The sequence below is a fragment of the Haliotis cracherodii genome, unplaced genomic scaffold (genome assembly GCF_022045235.1).
Source record: "Haliotis cracherodii isolate W230 unplaced genomic scaffold, xgHalCrac1.p SCAF_3, whole genome shotgun sequence".
Lineage (NCBI taxonomy): Eukaryota > Metazoa > Mollusca > Gastropoda > Lepetellida > Haliotidae > Haliotis > Haliotis cracherodii.
Window position 1 is genome coordinate 45,135,006 of NW_027266286.1, and position 17,604 is coordinate 45,152,609.

General features: G+C 39.5%; 1 protein-coding gene across 6 annotated transcripts in view; it reads right to left on the minus strand.

The window, feature by feature from the left end:
• LOC139473707 (ADP-ribosylation factor GTPase-activating protein 2-like) overlaps positions 1-17,604 on the minus strand; it is a 47,230-nt gene that overhangs the window by 12,151 nt on the left and 17,475 nt on the right. For 3 of the 6 annotated variants that reach the window (XM_071256427.1, XM_071256424.1, XM_071256423.1), the window contains 8 exons: positions 16,960-17,093; positions 15,282-15,424; positions 14,708-14,836; positions 12,960-13,112; positions 11,754-11,903; positions 6,740-6,772; positions 2,922-3,057; positions 1,832-2,053 (listed from right to left, as the gene is read on the minus strand). In XM_071256427.1, coding sequence (XP_071112528.1) covers positions 1,832-2,053; positions 2,922-3,057; positions 6,740-6,772; positions 11,754-11,903; positions 12,960-13,112; positions 14,708-14,836; positions 15,282-15,424; positions 16,960-17,093 — 1,100 coding nt within the window. Of the gene's footprint in view, positions 1-519; positions 555-1,831; positions 2,054-2,921; positions 3,058-6,739; positions 6,773-11,753; positions 11,904-12,959; positions 13,113-14,707; positions 14,837-15,281; positions 15,425-16,959; positions 17,094-17,604 lie in introns of all 6 variants that reach the window. The other 3 variants (XR_011653964.1, XM_071256425.1, XM_071256426.1) reach the window with 2 other exon arrangements.

Genomic DNA, 17,604 nt, shown 5'->3' on the forward strand with positions numbered 1-17,604 from the left:
CTTCAGCTTTGAAAAAAAGCTCTTTTAAAACCAACTAAATTTCAATTAAAATCCACTAATTTATCCAAAAGATGTGATTTGTTCCTAGATGAACATCTGTTTAGAAACAGCCATCAGTGTAATCCACAGTATGAGTGAGTGAGTGAGTTTTTGCGCCGCTTTTAGCAATATTCCAGCAATATCACAGCGGGGGACACCAGAAATGGGCTTCACACATTGTACCCATGTCAGGAATCGAACCTGGGTCTTCGGTGTGACGAGCGAACGCTTTAACCACTAGGCTACCCGACCGCAACCCACAGTATGAACAAATACAGTTATTGCAACTGTTGTCAACTGCAAAGGACAACACTCAAATATGAGATGATGAGTTATTTAGCTGTAAAAAAAATGGCTTTAAGTCCAAAAAGTAAGGTAAGAAAACAGAAACAGGTTTTATTAACACATGATTGATGAGAATTATTCAAAACTTACACAAAAACCAAAAAGATGAAAATATCAACCACATAATACTATTACCTTCACCACTTAATATTAGTGATGTGTTATTTTCGCTGCAAAGGGTGAAATTGAAAATGAACAAACAGCACATCTAATGGAAATTAAGATATATCAACACACATCAATATCACACAATAACTTAAACACAACACCAAACTGTAGTATTTGAGATACTGACGGTTCAGTCAGCAAGAAAATGACTAACACTGAACTAAATCCTGTCAAAATCTTAATCATACACACACCTCTACACACCTTTTTCAGAAAAATTGCACATCGCAGCAAAATCAAGGATTTATCTAGGATTCCGAACCAAGCACCCTTGGCAAGCAATTTTGGAAATAAAAATCTTTAATTTGCTCTAATCTGTCAGTGAGAGAGTAGTACCTCCTACAAAGCAGTAACATCAGTTATTTCTATATAACAGGAATTTGGAAATATGTAATTCCAATTAGGGAATTTTTACTGATATTTGCTGCAGACTTGGGGCCAAATATCTGCCTCTGAGCAGGTCTCGATAAATCCATGACAATATCCCAAACCAAAGTAAATATTATTCCAGATATATGTCATCACTTCAATCAACTGTTCACTCAGTGTTCACTGAGCATAAATAAACTATTCTGTGGCAAGCCTTCACTGTACAAACCAATAGTGCATGTGTATAACAAACATTACTTCGTGTTGAGTACACTGTAACACCACCAAAATGAAATACAACAAGTCTCTTGCATGGCATCTCAATGTGTTGTATTAAGAGACAAATATACCACTCGAAAGAAGTTAAGGACACCAATTCTCTCATATTACCATAGTCAATGTCATGCCATGATACATTAACTATATTAATATGAACGAAACGGGTGGTCCTTAACTTCTTTTGTGTAGTATACCGTATTCGACATAATAAGCGCCCAGGGAGCTCTCAAAATTAGAAAATAATTTTGGTGAAAAAAAAAAAAAGAGTTGAAAGATCGTTAATATTGTGGTTTATGCCGACAGCCTGGAATGATACAAAAGAAATGTCTGTGCGTATTATACATGACAAATATATTTTTCCTGAATTTAATTGCCCATAATTCAGGGTGCATATAACACATGAGTACGTATTATACACGAATAAATAAGTCTTGTGTACATTGATCAATCGGAAGGGGTGCTAACTGGAATTGTTCACTAGCCAATATATTAGCAAATATAGCCGTGGGTGCTTATTACGTCGAATACGGTAATTGCATTCTTTTGACTCTTATTGTCAAATGTGCAAACTTATGTATACCATACACAAATGTTGTCATGGCAAATTAGACTGAAATCATTGATCACCCACCTGCAATGAACTTAAAACGCCATTTGCTAGATTGGATATTTTGCCGGCAACTTTGGTGACTCCTTGCTTCACTCCATCTCGGATGTCCTGGAGGTCCGGGGAGGCGTAGTACTGCGAGCTGGATCCCCCTCGGGAGGACCCCGTGTCCGACCTCCCGAACACATCATCACTAGATATACCAGTCTTCCCATCAAGGCGGCTCAGATTCTGGCGCACTTCGAACTGAAAAATTATTCTCTTGTTAAACTGGAATACCGTATTCGACGTAATAAGCGCCGAGGGTGCTCTCAAAATAAGAAATAGGGGGCTCTTATAAGAATGTTATTTTGGGGGAAAAAACAGAGTTGAAAGATAAATTTTGTGGTTTATGCCGACAGCCTGAAGTGTTTATGTACGACAGATATATTTTTCCAGAATTTAATGACCATAATTAAGGGTGCATAAAACACACGAGTGCATATTATACGCGAATAAATAAGTCTTGTGTACATTGATCACTCGGAATGGGTTCTGATTGGGATTGTTCAATAGCCGATATCTGAGCAAATGTTGCCGTGGGCGCTTATTAGAGCGGGGCGCTTATTACGTCGAATACGGTAGTCTTTTTGGGTAGAATTTTACATTGGTCTCTTATTTTAATTATTGAGACATAAAGAAGGCTTCACTTACTTATGTAAAGCAAAACGATCCCAGAAAACAGGTACAAAAGATCATCTTATTTGCATGAATGTACCTCACTTAGAATGAGCTGAAGTAGTTTGTATAAAACCACCTCAAATCAATGCATTAGCTCTTTGAGTATAAGCTGGACACTTGATGAGCCATTTGAGAGATGCTTATCTGATTTTAAATTAATGAACATTTTAAGTTTCGAAATCAAACCATTTCTTTGAATGTATAGATCTCACACAGAACCTACAGAACATATTCTGATATAAGACAATTCAGTTATTTCGAAGATGACCAGTAGTTTTGAAGGTTTAACCATAAATGATGGAAGGACAATAGGCAAATGTCCATAGCATAAATTCACACTGCTGCTTAAGGACAACAAATTCGAGTTCTGAGAAGAAACATATTGGGAACTCACATCCATATCTTTATTGCCGAAATACTGGTCGGAGGATATGGCCTTGGAATTACCAAATCTTTTCTGGGCATCTGCCGAGGACGAGGATGAGGATGAGGATGTTTCACTGTATGTCTTCTTGCTGCTCCTCTGAGGTCTGAAACATAATCCTAACAGTCATCCTCACTGTTGAGCCTCTGTCTGGGAGCCACTCCACACTGGCTGATGTGTGCTTGCTTCATGTCAAAATCTCAAGTCTAAAATTACAGGATTCAAATATTGATCTCACCGTCATCCGATGTGGTGCAGTATACGAAGTATACGAAGTATATCTGACACTGACACACATGTTAAACTATACACAGCCTTAGACCCTGGACCATTCACCCTTGTAGAAAATACTGACCAAGGAGTTTGGTAAATGTAAATCACGATGTTCAGTTGCAAAAATATAACTGAAACCTATTTTACCTGTATTGACTGCTAAAACAAGTGAGTGAGTGAGTGAGTGAGTGAGTGAGTGAGTGAGTGAGTGAGTGAGTGAGTGAGTGAGTGAGTGAGTGAGTGAGTGAGTGAGTTTATGAGCATATTCCAGCAATATCACTTTGTGGGGACTCCAGACACTCCCTTCTTGTCATTGAGATGTATTGAACCTGGAGTCCCGAGGTGACGAATGGAATTGTGTTAGACATGGGCAAGGATGTGTTGCATGTTGAAATGGAATAGCTCTTAACGAATTCATCTCATTAATAAATTGGGTTATTTCAGCGTTAATTCCAACAACTTGTCCAATTACATCCTTTAAAAGTTTCAGGCTCATCACGTCAGACGGTTCATCGGAGAGTCAAATGTTAAATACAGAATGGATGGACTGCCAGATTACTTTACATACAGTGCCACTACTTCATTTGAACCTTTGGTTAAAGAGCGACCTTGGGCCAAACAAATGGTTGACAGCATGAGCAACGATCAACTCCATGTGAGCATGACACAGAAACAGCCAGGTTACACACTGTAAACAACAAATCCTCACTAGTCAGATCTGGATGGATTCCACAGAGGTCTGTTTTGGCCATTTTCACATCCAACAGGATCAGAGGCCTTTTATTATGGAAGTAATGCACTTTGTGAACTGAGCAGGTAAATGTGATCTGACATGTTAAACTCCCACCTAAAATCTCAACTTCATTCTTATTTCTCTGTGGTGTATTGAAATCATCCCCACTTCCAATCGGAGACCTCTGGTTTCAATCTTAATAGCTCGGGCATCCGAGCTTGCAAGGAGTCATCTGCAGCAAAGCTAACAGGTAGACCATGTGTTCTGAACTCGCTGTTGTGAATTGTATTCTAATATTATTGAGCAGAATGATGCCATATGATCACTTATTCATTATACGCAGCCATCAGAACAGCTAATCATATCATTGTGTTCACGGAAGTGAGTGAGTATGATGTTACAGCGCTTTTAGCAATATTCCAGCAATATCACCGCAGGGGACACCAGAAATGGGCTTCACACACTGAGCCCATGTTCACGGAAGTAATAATACAACAGTGGCATTAAGAATATGTTACCACTGTCAAGATGAGAGGCATCAGTTCAATGCTCAGATCACTTAAGCATTTTTACTGACATCTCCTGCCAAAATATCAGTCTTTGAGCAGGTCCAAATAAATTCCGATTCATGCCGACATTTCTAGCTTTCCTTCCATTCCAGTGAATGTGAGAGTGAGTGAGTGTGTTTTAATGTCGCTTCGAACAGTAATGCAGCTATATCCGACATGTCAGCTTAATCTGGGAGAACCAAACGTAATGTACATGACGTAGGATGTTATCACAAACCAATGAACACAGGTTGCTGACAAACCAGAGAACTTATGTTGGTTGTCCACTCACAGTCAACAGATCATAGGTACAGGTAGCCCAGTCGTCAAAGGTGCCGTAATTTGCGGAGCAGAGTTGCATCCCTTGGGCTTGCCAGAAACCTATGAGTGAGTGAGTTTGGTTTTACGCCGCTTTTAGCAATATTCCAGCAATACCACGGCGGGGGACACCAGAAATGGGCTTCACACATTGTACCCATGTTGGGAATCGAACCTGGGTCTTCAGCGTGACAAGCGAACGCTTTGACCACTAGGCTACCCGACCGCCCCAGAAACCTAAGATTGTTGGTTCATATCCTGGTTAGACCATATCATATTTTCTAATTTTGTCAGCTTGTAGGTTTCACAAAAGTGGTAAATGTCTGAGACCTGCATCACTTGCGGCTTTCCTCCCACATAAAGCTGACACCCCTCGTGCAATAAAACAGTTTTGGATAACCATGCAAAAAGCAGGATAAAATGAATCAAACATAAATGTCATAGAAATACACAAGGGTTGTGATGGAGCATGTTGTAGTGATTCTGCTGTGACTATACTTCAAGTGTATGTAAATGAAATAGTTACGTGGTGACTCTGTGAAATCACTTACAAGAGATGTGGTAGGATTATGTGAGATGGTGTTACAGCAGGCATGTTCAGTTAGTATACAGACTTGGCCGATCCGTGGAAATGAAATGCCGGGCAAGTGAGGAAATATAATTAAGTTGCCCTTGGGCAAGTTTGAAAATCAACTTTGAAACTCAGAAGATGGATTGTGTGTTTGTCACAGATGAAGTACCTGACTTGTCATTTTTCTATTCTGCACATCTTCCATTAGCTATCACTTCAGTTAATACAGATTTGCTGTCAAATTAAAGTTTTCTTCTTTACTCTGATTTAGCAGGGCAACTTGAAAATCAGACCGGGAAAGGGGAAATTGTGGTATTTGAACACGCATGTACATCAGTATTGATGACAATTCCATTTACACAGGATATATCTTAGTGCAGGCACCAGCACCTTTATCCATCCTGCAGCCTGTGCCAAAAACGTTTGGAACTACCAGTCAAACTTGACACTAAGCATCAAGTCTAAAGCTATTCCAGAACTACACACCCCACCATCCTATCCCTATTTCTTAATCCTTTGCTGCACCAACATATAAACCTTCTCACTTGTTACAAAGGATCTTGTATCAGAACCAGAAACATATATTTTGTGCAAATCTGTATCCACTTCTGAATATCTTTAAGACATACATGTGCATTTCAAAATTATGTAAGTCAAATCTTTCTTTCTATAATGGACGGATGTGAAATTGTCTGAATTCCAGAGCACTTTATACTAACTACATCAACAAAACGATGAGGAATGACTTTTCAGCAAAACAAAAGACTAGTAATAACAGGGGTAGACACCAACAGCTTTATCAAACTAGTCCACAGCTCATTTCAGGCTAGTTATTTCTGTAGATTTCTAGTCCTTCCAGATTATCACTAGTCTGTGACCTGAGGACCAGTGGCTGTGTCTAACCCTAAGTAACACTGAAGGGGTTGTTGTACAATGAACTACAGACATATGTACGCCAGGAACCCTTCTATATGTTGATGTACCCTAACTTGATACACAAACGTAACTTAGCGCTGCAATGTATGGAACTAGAGCCAGGACGAGTCTATTCCACATTGCTGGAAAAAGGTTCTATTACAGACTTCCTATATAGTTTCATGCACTGTGGAATGGATATGCCCTTCGTGCCAAACAAACGTTCCCAAACTGGCGTGTTTTCAATTTTGGTCAGGGTATATTTCAGTTTTGAGTAAGGTCAGTACAACAAACCCTTCAGTAACTGCTGATTTCTAGAAGCTATGCAAGTAAGGGAACCCAGCGACCACCATGATTAGATAAAAGAAATACAAGTGTAAAATATATGATGAAGCACCATAGTGAAGCACACCAACTGTGTGATATTTACCCATTCTCCTCGTCATCTTCGTTATCATGATAGCTTGTAAAGAAATCAGTTGGCATGCAAAACAGGTGTAGCCATAATCATGTTCACAACAAAGCATTTACGCATGTTATTTCTTTACTTCTAATGACTATCATAAGTATTGTAAACAGATCTGTTCAATGATTTGTGTTGTGTGATATTTTACTGTCTTCTCTCACCACCTGATATTCATTCACCATGTTCACAATTCATCACAATCAGATCTTTTACTCGGATATGATAACCCCCTGTGTAAAGATCTCACACCTCCATATGACATGTCAGAGGTCCGCTCAAATTACTTTTCAGCCAATTTGTGTCAAGGCCTCTAAATTATAGGTACAATGTATGAGCTAAGCTTTCAGACCAGCATATCTGATTTCTGTATCTAAAAAACAAAGTTAATTGGCCTGTTCGGAATGTAAATGATAAAGGCTAATTCATAAAATTGTCCTTTTTCAGCACCACGGCATCTACACCCAAAAGAGTACCATCAAAGTAATTGTGTTCAATTTCCTTCAGTTAAAATTGAAATTACTAACTAAAGGTGGAAAAAACAGAAGCTTCATGACTTCAGAAAGCAGACATCCGATTGGCACAAGATCTCATTCATCCTTTATTATAAATTGGGCGCTCAAGGTCTATCAGGACTCTTCTGAAGAGGCATCAGATCTCCATGCAAAGAGGTATAGTATTGGAGTGAAATATCTGATTTTAATGAGATTGTGATGTACATGACATAATATATATGACATTTGAAACCTGATACCAACCAAATACATGACATTGTCTTTGTAACAACCACGACAGAAATAAGGCTTGTAAGATGTTAAACAACCATGCATGGGTTCCCCTGGGGCAGTGGACACAGCTAGCCTTATGGAGGAGAATGTCAGTTTCATGTAGAAAACAGTGGCCCTTGGACATTATTTCTGTGACTGACAAACTGAATTATCTTTTACTCTCTTAGCATGTCGGTTATTTGTGATATTCGTCACACCAGATTACATTGTGGGATGGAGCTCGCTACCATGCAATATCTGTTCACATCAGGACAGTAACCTCAACTACATTAGTCATGGTTTCATAAAGTAATCAATATCACCGATCTCTGTATTGAACAACTCAAATCTAGCTTGTCACAATTTGGAAATTTCATGAATTAGTATTTCTTTTCCCAATTTCTGGGTCTTACATTACACAAACTATGGGTACCATGTAGGTTTTCATTAACATTTACCGAACATTTTGACATATTCTACACAAAAACTATAGCATCAACGGTTCCTTATTCTCTATTCCCACAATATACATTCTGTTCTTGTTCGAGTTTGTCAGTTTACACCTGTGTGCATAAAAATGAATTCTAAGGTCACCTTAAAGATCAATTAAACGTTTTGACATAACAAGATCGTTCTGATGCATTTTTACAATGTTCCGAATCAGTTTGGAAACCATGACTTTGTGAGCTTTGAATACACGTGGACAACTTCATTGTTGGGGACAATGAGGTTGAGGTTCGGTCCCACCAATCCCCCTTGACCTATAGAAACACCACAGGTCACTTCCCCAGCCAAACACTGACATTGCTAGAGTCACTGCTTTTTGGTAAGCATAACAAGGCTGATCTAGAAAACATCTTGGTGCTAACAGGGAAAAAACAACTAAGAGGCCTTAGAAGTTCTTGTTTCGAGAAGACTTTATTTCATGATAAAATATAAACAAAATATCTTTACTGGTAAAAACTGCTTATAAAAGACATACAAAAAGGTGGTCTTATTGGCACTTGAGTTCAAAAGCATTTCAACTAAACGTGAAATTAATTTGGAATGAAAGAAGTACAAAACCTAACATGTTGAGTATGGACAATCACTCTGCCTCTAGAACAGCCTTGTCGAGCAACAAAGTAGGGGCATCAATATGATGAAGCTGTACAACTAAAGATACAGGTTTCCATCACAACCTGCACTGCATTTACAAGCCTACGGGTATGTCATGGTACATTACAAAGAAATACATGCATATTTCTCCCCTTAGCACAAACTTTATTATAACATCAACTACAGACATATCACATTAAGAATAATAAGAATCCTTTCAAAGTAGAAGTAATAATATATCTAAAACCATTCTACTGACAGAGGCTTTGTCTCAAACAATCCAGGAAGTGCAGTTGTCGTAAGTCTATGCCAGAGTAGACTTGCGATAAAGGGAGTTCTAGGATTACTTTGTGACATAATCCTCTGCCAATGTCATAAAATGTTTTGAACTTCAAGTGAGCATTGCTAAGAAATCATTGATTCTGCTACACTGATCTATGGCAGTGCCCACCAGCACATTTCTCGTACCACATGTATAACACGTAAAGATGACGACTGACGCATTTATCACAACTGATACTATCTGTTATTGTAAAGATGAACAGGGTAAAGCCAACACTGGAATAATGACTTTGAAATATCCAAGTGTTCACAATAAACACTTCTCCATTGTTAAGGGCCCCATTCCACAAAGCAACCTCAGCACTATGAAGTCAATGTTAAAGTATCGGAGTTACGATCATCTAACACCAAGATCACTTTGTCGAGTGGAGCCAAGGACTAGCCAAATGGAGTAAAACTGTGCATACTCTCCATAAGGATAAGATATCACCTGAAAACTCCAGAACTCTAAAATACTCTATTATCTCTGGGACAGAGCAGAAAGTAAATCAAATTCTCACACAATATCTCTAAACCTGCACTTGACTGTCCCTGGTGCTGACAGACAGAGCAGAGGCTCCTCTACATTGAAAGGTGATGTACAAATGGTTATTACCGTCTGCCTTCACAGGGGCTAAAGAAGTCAACTTTTTACACATTGAAACAACGCTGACTTGTTGCAATGCAACTACTTGCTAGCTTTGGATGACACCTGAATGGTTTGGACCTGCCAAAACGTATCATCCCACAAGATGCTGTATAGTCAGACTGTTCCAAACAGACATTCTTACCACTTATTACAGGATACTAGATACATCACAAGAATTGAGACTCATATCGGCTGTACCCTGCTACACTGTTTATGCTGTGGGGTCAACTTTTCTCTAAGGCATATCAGCTTGGTAGTGGTTTCAAGGTCAAGTTGGGAGATCGTCCTAATTTCATTGGGGGCCAATACCCGGAAACATGGTACACAAAACTTGAGTAAAATATCTTTACAATTTTTCATGAGTCTATAAATTACATAGGGTAAAAAGATAGCTAAAACCCCTGCTTTAAAGATGTTAGCACAATGGAGCCCTCAGTCATCATCTTGCAACATCAACATTTAACTCCAACCAACTTACTCCTCCCTGTCTCTTAGGTGAACATGATTTAAACTCACAATGTATTCTTTCATAATCCTTTCATATAAGTCAAATAAACACCCGATCAAGCAGTTGGTCTACCGAATTCCCTACCCCTAAATGTACAAATTATGGAACTGGAGGAGATCACTGACATTCATTGCACTTAGTATCAGGTGGAGTTGAACATGTGCCTGTAAAAATAAATACACAGAGAAGTACACACCAAGAACACACGACTACACTCGTCCAAGATACACAGGCCTATATACACTGATGGACAGATGGACATGACGGTATATGGGATTCGTTCTTATGCTGAAAAACTGTAGAGGGCCGAGTGTGCAATGAAAATGATCTCAGCTATGCAACCCTGTTGACCTGACTACATGTACGGTCACTTAAATAGGTAGGACTAAAATGGACATAACTCGAATTGGTCAATTTGACAGGTAAATAGTATATATAAAGACTTGACCAAATGAATTTGTAAACTCAGCTTAATATTATTACTGACAACCATGTCCCTCCATACTCACAAATGTGATTTATCAGGAAGTCTTACCTAGATAATACAATGTTGAATTATATTGTTTTTCGGCTTTGAACAGAATTTCAGTCAGAGCACGTCTTGTTGGAAGAAAGCCTGAAGTGATGCAGGTCTTACATCATTACCACTTGGTAAAACCTGTGAGTATTGGTATGATGCTGACAAACCAAGAATGATAATCAGTTGAATTTAGGATTCAAACTCATCATAGGATTCTGCCACACCTAAGGGATGCAACTCAGCACCTAAAGATACCCATACGACCCGTAATCCTGTTTGTTTTGGTATTGATATCTCAGGCACCTACTGTTGGCAACCATAGTCAGAACATTACTACTCAACATTTGCTAAGGACCTGAAGAGTCATCTTTAGTCAAAGGTGTGGTCCTTGGCAAATTTTGAGTAGCATACGTAACCAATTAATCAAATCACATGTTTACTACATTCAAACTATTTCAAAATATCTCCAGAAAGCATCAACAACCAAACCAATTTAATGAACAATGACCTGGATCTTTTAAAATATTTTACAAATTCAAATTATTTCAATTAAGCTGGATATTAAGCCTATTTGTTTACGTTATTCCTCCATTCTAGCCATGCCTATTTCAATCAGCCATACTAAACAGAGATTCTGAGGAACCCAGATCAGTCTACAATGGAAACAAGATACCCTTTGTGATCATAAAAGGAATTTTGAACTGAGGTTTGATCTCACGAATGACAGAGACAGATCTTCGTTTTGATCACACTGAGAATTGGCCACACAACCATTTTTGGCTGATGAAGACACACTTTGCATAGTGAAATTATATCCTTGCAATAGCCGAAATGGAATGTCATAATTGTAATGTGACCATCTACTTCCTATCACACAATCAACCTAGCATATGTCTACACAATTCTCGGTGCTCTCCGAATAAAACATCTTAGAGTAAAGACTTCTTTTTCAATGTTAATTTTTTAATAAAAGATGAAAACATACTTATGTACAAATTTGATAAAATGGTGTCTATTTTTGACCATATTTCATTGTTGTTTTGTGAAACACATGGAGACACGAGACAATTATGCAGACACTTTCAGCCACAAGACTTGACTAATATCTAAACATCCACCTGTCTTCATCCTTGGAAGAGAACTTGTCGGAACTGCTGGACTTGCTATCGAACCTGTCGATGTCCCAACTGCCGCCTTTGTTAGGATTGCCCCAGCTGCCGAAGTCATCTCGCTTTGAACCATAGTGGTCATCGTACCTGTCTCCGTATCTGAAAATAGATGATGCAGACAAGATTGTACTACCTAGTAACTACCACCAGACATGACATAGAACAAACTCGACTCAGTGTATACCGTATACGACGTAATAAGCACCCATGGCGCTCTCAAAATTAGACATGGGGGCTCTTATTAGAATATTAGTTTGGTGAAAAAAAAGAAGATCAATTGAAAGATAAATTTCGTGGTTTATGCTGACAGCCTGAAATGAAATATATTTATAGATATAGCCAGAATTTAATTGTCAATAATAAAGGGTGCATATATCACTAGAGTGCGTATTATACACTATTAGGAGAAGGAAGCGGTGCGTATTATATGTGAAAAGGGGTCGGAAGGGGTGCTAATTTGGATTGTTCACAAGCCAATATATTAGCAAATCTCGCAGTGGGCGCTTATTAGAGCGGGGCGCTTTTACGTCAAATACGGTATCTGGGATTAAAGCAGACTTAATAAAAAAAACACTATAAAACCATACTCACATGTACTACTCAGCATTAAAAAGAAATACAGGAATGTCCCTGTCTAAAATTGAGCGGCATACATAAAAATCACTGTGAGCATAGTGAAACCACTTATTCTTTACACCCTGCATGGTTGTGATTGTGAAAGTCAAACTTTGTGATGTCATCAGCAATACCAACATAGATAGAGTGAGGGAGTTGAGCTTAACGCTTTGAACAGTATTTAAGTTATATCACAGTGTGTCCTGATGTGTGAGGAAATCTCAATGTAATGCAGAATGAATACCAATATATTTCCTTTTGATGAAACCACGAAACTAGGATTCAAACATATGACCAATGGATCCAGGAACAGCTAAGGGAGACAACTCTACACAACCAAATGTTCGATCTCGTGTATTCCAGACCAACATCCTGTGAGCATGTAATGCAGAATGAATACCAATATATTTCCTTTTGATGAAACCACGAAACTAGGATTCAAACATATGACCAATGGATCCAGGAACAGCTAAGGGAGACAACTCTACACAACCAAATGTTCGATCCCGTGTATTCCAGACCAACATCCTGTGAGCATACCTGGAACTAGAACCAGAGGAGAATCGGCCTCCCATCATATCCATCTCCTCATCAAAGAAGTCCCGGCGTCGGTTGTTGCGCTCATTTCTCGTCTCCTTCACCCCCTCCTGCTGTATAGTCTGCATGTCTGAGATGGCCGAGTGACTGATGCCCCTGGGAGACAACAGTAAGTCAGTGGTTACACAAGCTTCATACAACAAACAACATGTACAATCATAGGTTTAGTTTTTGTTTGTTTGTTTATTCACTGAGCAATATTCCAGCTATAAGACAGCGGTCTGTAAATAATCGAGTCTGGACCAGACATTCCAGTGATTGACATCATGAGCATCGATCTACTCAATTGGGATACGATGACCTGCATCAACCAAGTCAGCGAGCCAGACCACCCGATCCCATTAGTCGCCTTCTACGACAAACAGTCGCCTTTTACAGCAAGCATGGGTTGCTGAAGACCAATTCTAACCATGATCATAATCATAGATTATTTGGATTGAGATATTGGAACTTCATGTCACACGTAATTTCCTTTCATCAACTGTACAATAATTTGTTTGTTGTCCAACACCGACTAAGCAACATTCCAGCTATATGACAGCAGTCTGTAAATAATTGAGTTCGGACCAGAAAATCCAGTGATTGACGTCATGAGTATCAATACACGTAATTGGGATACAATTACATGCATGAACCAAGGAAGCGAGCCTGAACACCTGTTCCCGTTAGTCGCCTCTTACCGTACAATAAAGTGTAAGAATTCATGTCAGTCAAAACTAATTGATGGATTGTTACATTTAACAGCAATTGGGTGAATGGATTATATATTAAAGTTTTCAAATTGAACTACACCAGGGTGAAGGTAATCTAATTTATGATGATGCAGATCCTGTGGGAGCTCCCTGGAGTTAGTGAGTATGGTTTTACGCCGCTTTTAGTAATATTCCAGCAATATCACAAAATAGGCTTCACACATTGAACACATGTCAGGAATCGAACCCAGGCCATCGGCATGACCAACAAATGCTTTAACCACTAGGCTACCCAACCGTCCCTGAGGGCTCCCTGGACCAGCAAACTTCAGGTCAATAGTGACAGCATCATAATCCCCATCACCTGGGTAGGATGGAAGTCAATCAGTCATGTCAAATGACAATTATCCCTTCAAAGACTATCACTATCCAAAAGCCAATTTGACAACAGCCTCCAACTCTTAGTTTCCCCCAATAATTGAAGATTTGGTTAGGATTGGTCTTCAGCAACCCATGCTTGTCATAAGAGGCAACTTATGGGATCGGGTGGTCATTGACTTTGTTGATGCATGTCACTGTATCCCAAATGCATAGATTGATGCTCATGATGTCAATCACTGGACTGTCTTGTCAAGATTTGATTATTTACAGACCGCCGTCATATAGCTGGAATATTGTTGAGTGCGGCATTAAACAAACATACAAACTTAATTTCCCTGTAGATAATCATTGGACATGTTCTGCCTCAAATCCATGAAGTCATAACAAAGATACCAAATAAGTATCTCTGCAGGTTGCTTTGACGGCATTCCCTTGCATCAAACAGAACATGAATAAAATTAACAAAAAATAAAATAAAATAAAACTTTTGCATCATGAACTGGAAAATTAACCTGTCTCAGATCATATCATACTTTGTGATTACACCAACCTGGGCATAATTACATCAAATAATCTATTTCCATAAAGTTATATGCAATGCTTTACAGCCAAACGTACTTGCTACCAGCAAATCCCATGCCCAGCCTCTCGAACTGCTCGGCCTTCTTGGGGTCGGCTGCCTTTAGCTTCTCCTCCTGTTTCTGCCTCTGTATACTCATGTCCTTGTAGGCCAATCTCATGTTAGCCCTGCAAGACAACACAAACCATTACAAGTCAGCAAGTAGTGGACATTCTGAGCATGTCAAGAGAGTGACGTTTTATAACATGACAGCCCTTTGAAGGTGGCCTGTATGTAATACAATCTGTGGTTGATGGCATGAGCAACAGTTTACTTAAATCTAAAAACTAAGTGTGACAAGAATAGGGAACCTGGCCCTTGATTTCAAAGTCAATGTTAATATGGGAGTTATGACAGTCACAGCTCTGATCCACATTTCAGGGGAAACCCAGCTACCAGTAGTCCCCACCCCAGCCTGTGCTGCACCAGCTACAAGTAGTCCCCACCCTGGCCTGTGCTGCACCAGGTACCAGTAGTCCCCACCCCAGTCTGTGCTGCACCAGGTACAACAAGTACCCGCCCCAGTCTGTGCTGCACCAGGTACAAGAAGTCCCCACGCCGACCTGCACCTACATCTGTTTGTCCTGCTCCTCCTTGGTGCGAGCCTCCTGCACTGCTGTAGCCTTGGCCAACTCCTCTCTCTCCTTGTCCAGCTGCTGGGCACGGTTCTCGATTTCGCTGAAGTTTGTCTTCACACGCTGGGCACCAAAACCCTTCTGTAACAGGAACAGTAGAAATAAGATTGAAGTGAAAAGAGGTAGACAAACACAGCTGATCGTAATCATAGGAATTCATTTTGGGATCGCCAATATTTGAATGCCAATAAAATTCCAAATGAATGTACACTGACTTACAAATTTTCAATTCATTTGTCCATACTGTATTTGCTGCGTAAGTGCCCAGGGCAAGAAAACTGACAAAGGGAAGCGCTTATTAAAACAATACACAATGGGTTAAATCTGTTTTTATAGATCAAGCAAGGGTTAAAAAACCTCCAAATGTCCATGAATCTGAAATTTATAAGGCAATAATATACCCTGTCTTTGTAGGAGGTGCTTATAAAGATTACATACAGATTGGTCAAGAAGTTGGTCAGGGTATTAGCTGCTACTAAAGCACCTTATTGGAGTGTACTTAATATGGCGAATACAGAAGATGAATATGAATGAAATAAGAAAAATGGACTCACTAGTATCTAGCATGTCTAGTGATTTCAACAAATGTCCATTTGTGCAAATAAAGACAGACAATGCCACAAGAAACCTCTAAACAATGGGTCTCTGTTTGGACTTTTAGAAAGTTAAGAGTTACCTCCCCTTCATAATCATCCACACTGGAGAAATCAATACATGAACAGCTACAAATAGAATAATCCCCCAAGCGTAAGTCTGGTGTCATGACCCAAGCTGTCACTTGTGTCAAAGCAACACATGGTGCAGAAATATGCATAGTCTGTTATATTCTCTCTCTACCAATCAATAGATGACACTGGGCTTTATCTACATCCAGAATACAAAAGATTTTCTGAGTATCATTAATCTGTATTGTTGAACTAGTATGTATACTACTCAAAGTTTGCAAAGGATCACCACTTTAAAAGGTTAAATTGTGGGCATCTGTTGAAATAGCCAAAGACAATATTGCGTGAAGATGTGTTTAATGAACAAAAGTCTGTTGTCATGTGCCACGCAATGCCAACGAACAACATGTGACACATCACTCGTCAAAATAAGTGTATCTGCCCAAAACTGAAATGAAAACCATATCACAAAAACAAATTCACTGTCCAAAAAGACAACTCTCAGTAGTGAGTGAGTGAGTGAGTTTGATTTTACGCCGCTTTTAGCAATATTCCAGCAATATCACGGCGGGGGACACCAGAAATGGGTTTCACACATTGTACCCACGTCTGGAAACGAACCCGGGTCTTCGGCATGACGAACCAACGCTTTAACCACTAGGCTACCCGACTGCCCCATGTTTGAACATGACATTGTGTTGGCCCAGTTTCAAGCACGCATATGTGTCTATACCTACTTTGATGATTAGGAGGCATAAATACATTCAGAAAATGCAATCCTTAGTAGCAAATGTGTCTGTGCTCTCTGACAATGATGTGCAACTGGCACTCTTTGAGGTTTTCAACACTAGTATTCAAATTGTTTGGGACCCAAAATCTTACGGGTCAGATCACTGATATGCAAAAGCTTTTTTCAATAAAGGGGCAATGAAAACAGTTCAGAGGACTCACCCCCTTCTTAGCGGCAGCACTCTTCTTGCCCCCAATGATTGCCTTCCTGGGTTCAGCAATAGCAGCAGCCTGGGTGGGGGACATGCTCAGGGCGGCCTCAACATTGGGTCCTTCATTAGGGTCTATCTCTGCAGCTGAAAACAACAATGATTTCACATACACACTTGTCTTGGCATCACACAAATCATGTTAGAGATAAATACTGACCAATTCATCAGATAATTTTGCATAGAAAGATTCTTGTACATTCAGTGTGGATATGACATCCTTCAAGGGAGGAGGAGTGAATATCGTTTAACACATTCTTGATCAGAGTTTCCCTACCACAGGGTTTCAGTCTTCACAATTGCTTATGGTTGATCAGTCAATGAAGTATCTCACACCGACAATTTTACAGAATACATTTAACATAACATATTTTTGCATATACAGTGAAAACCAAATCGCTCCATTGTACAGCGAATATGCTAATATCCTGTGACCTTCCATGGAGGTGACCTCAGATCTTCATGCACAAGATTATCGGAGTAAAAGATTTGCTTTTAACGAGACTGATGTTTATAATATTCACAGAAGGTGACACATGCTCGACAGATGTTCACTGCTTGCTCACAGATAGATGCCTTCAGTTGACCTAAGCAAGCA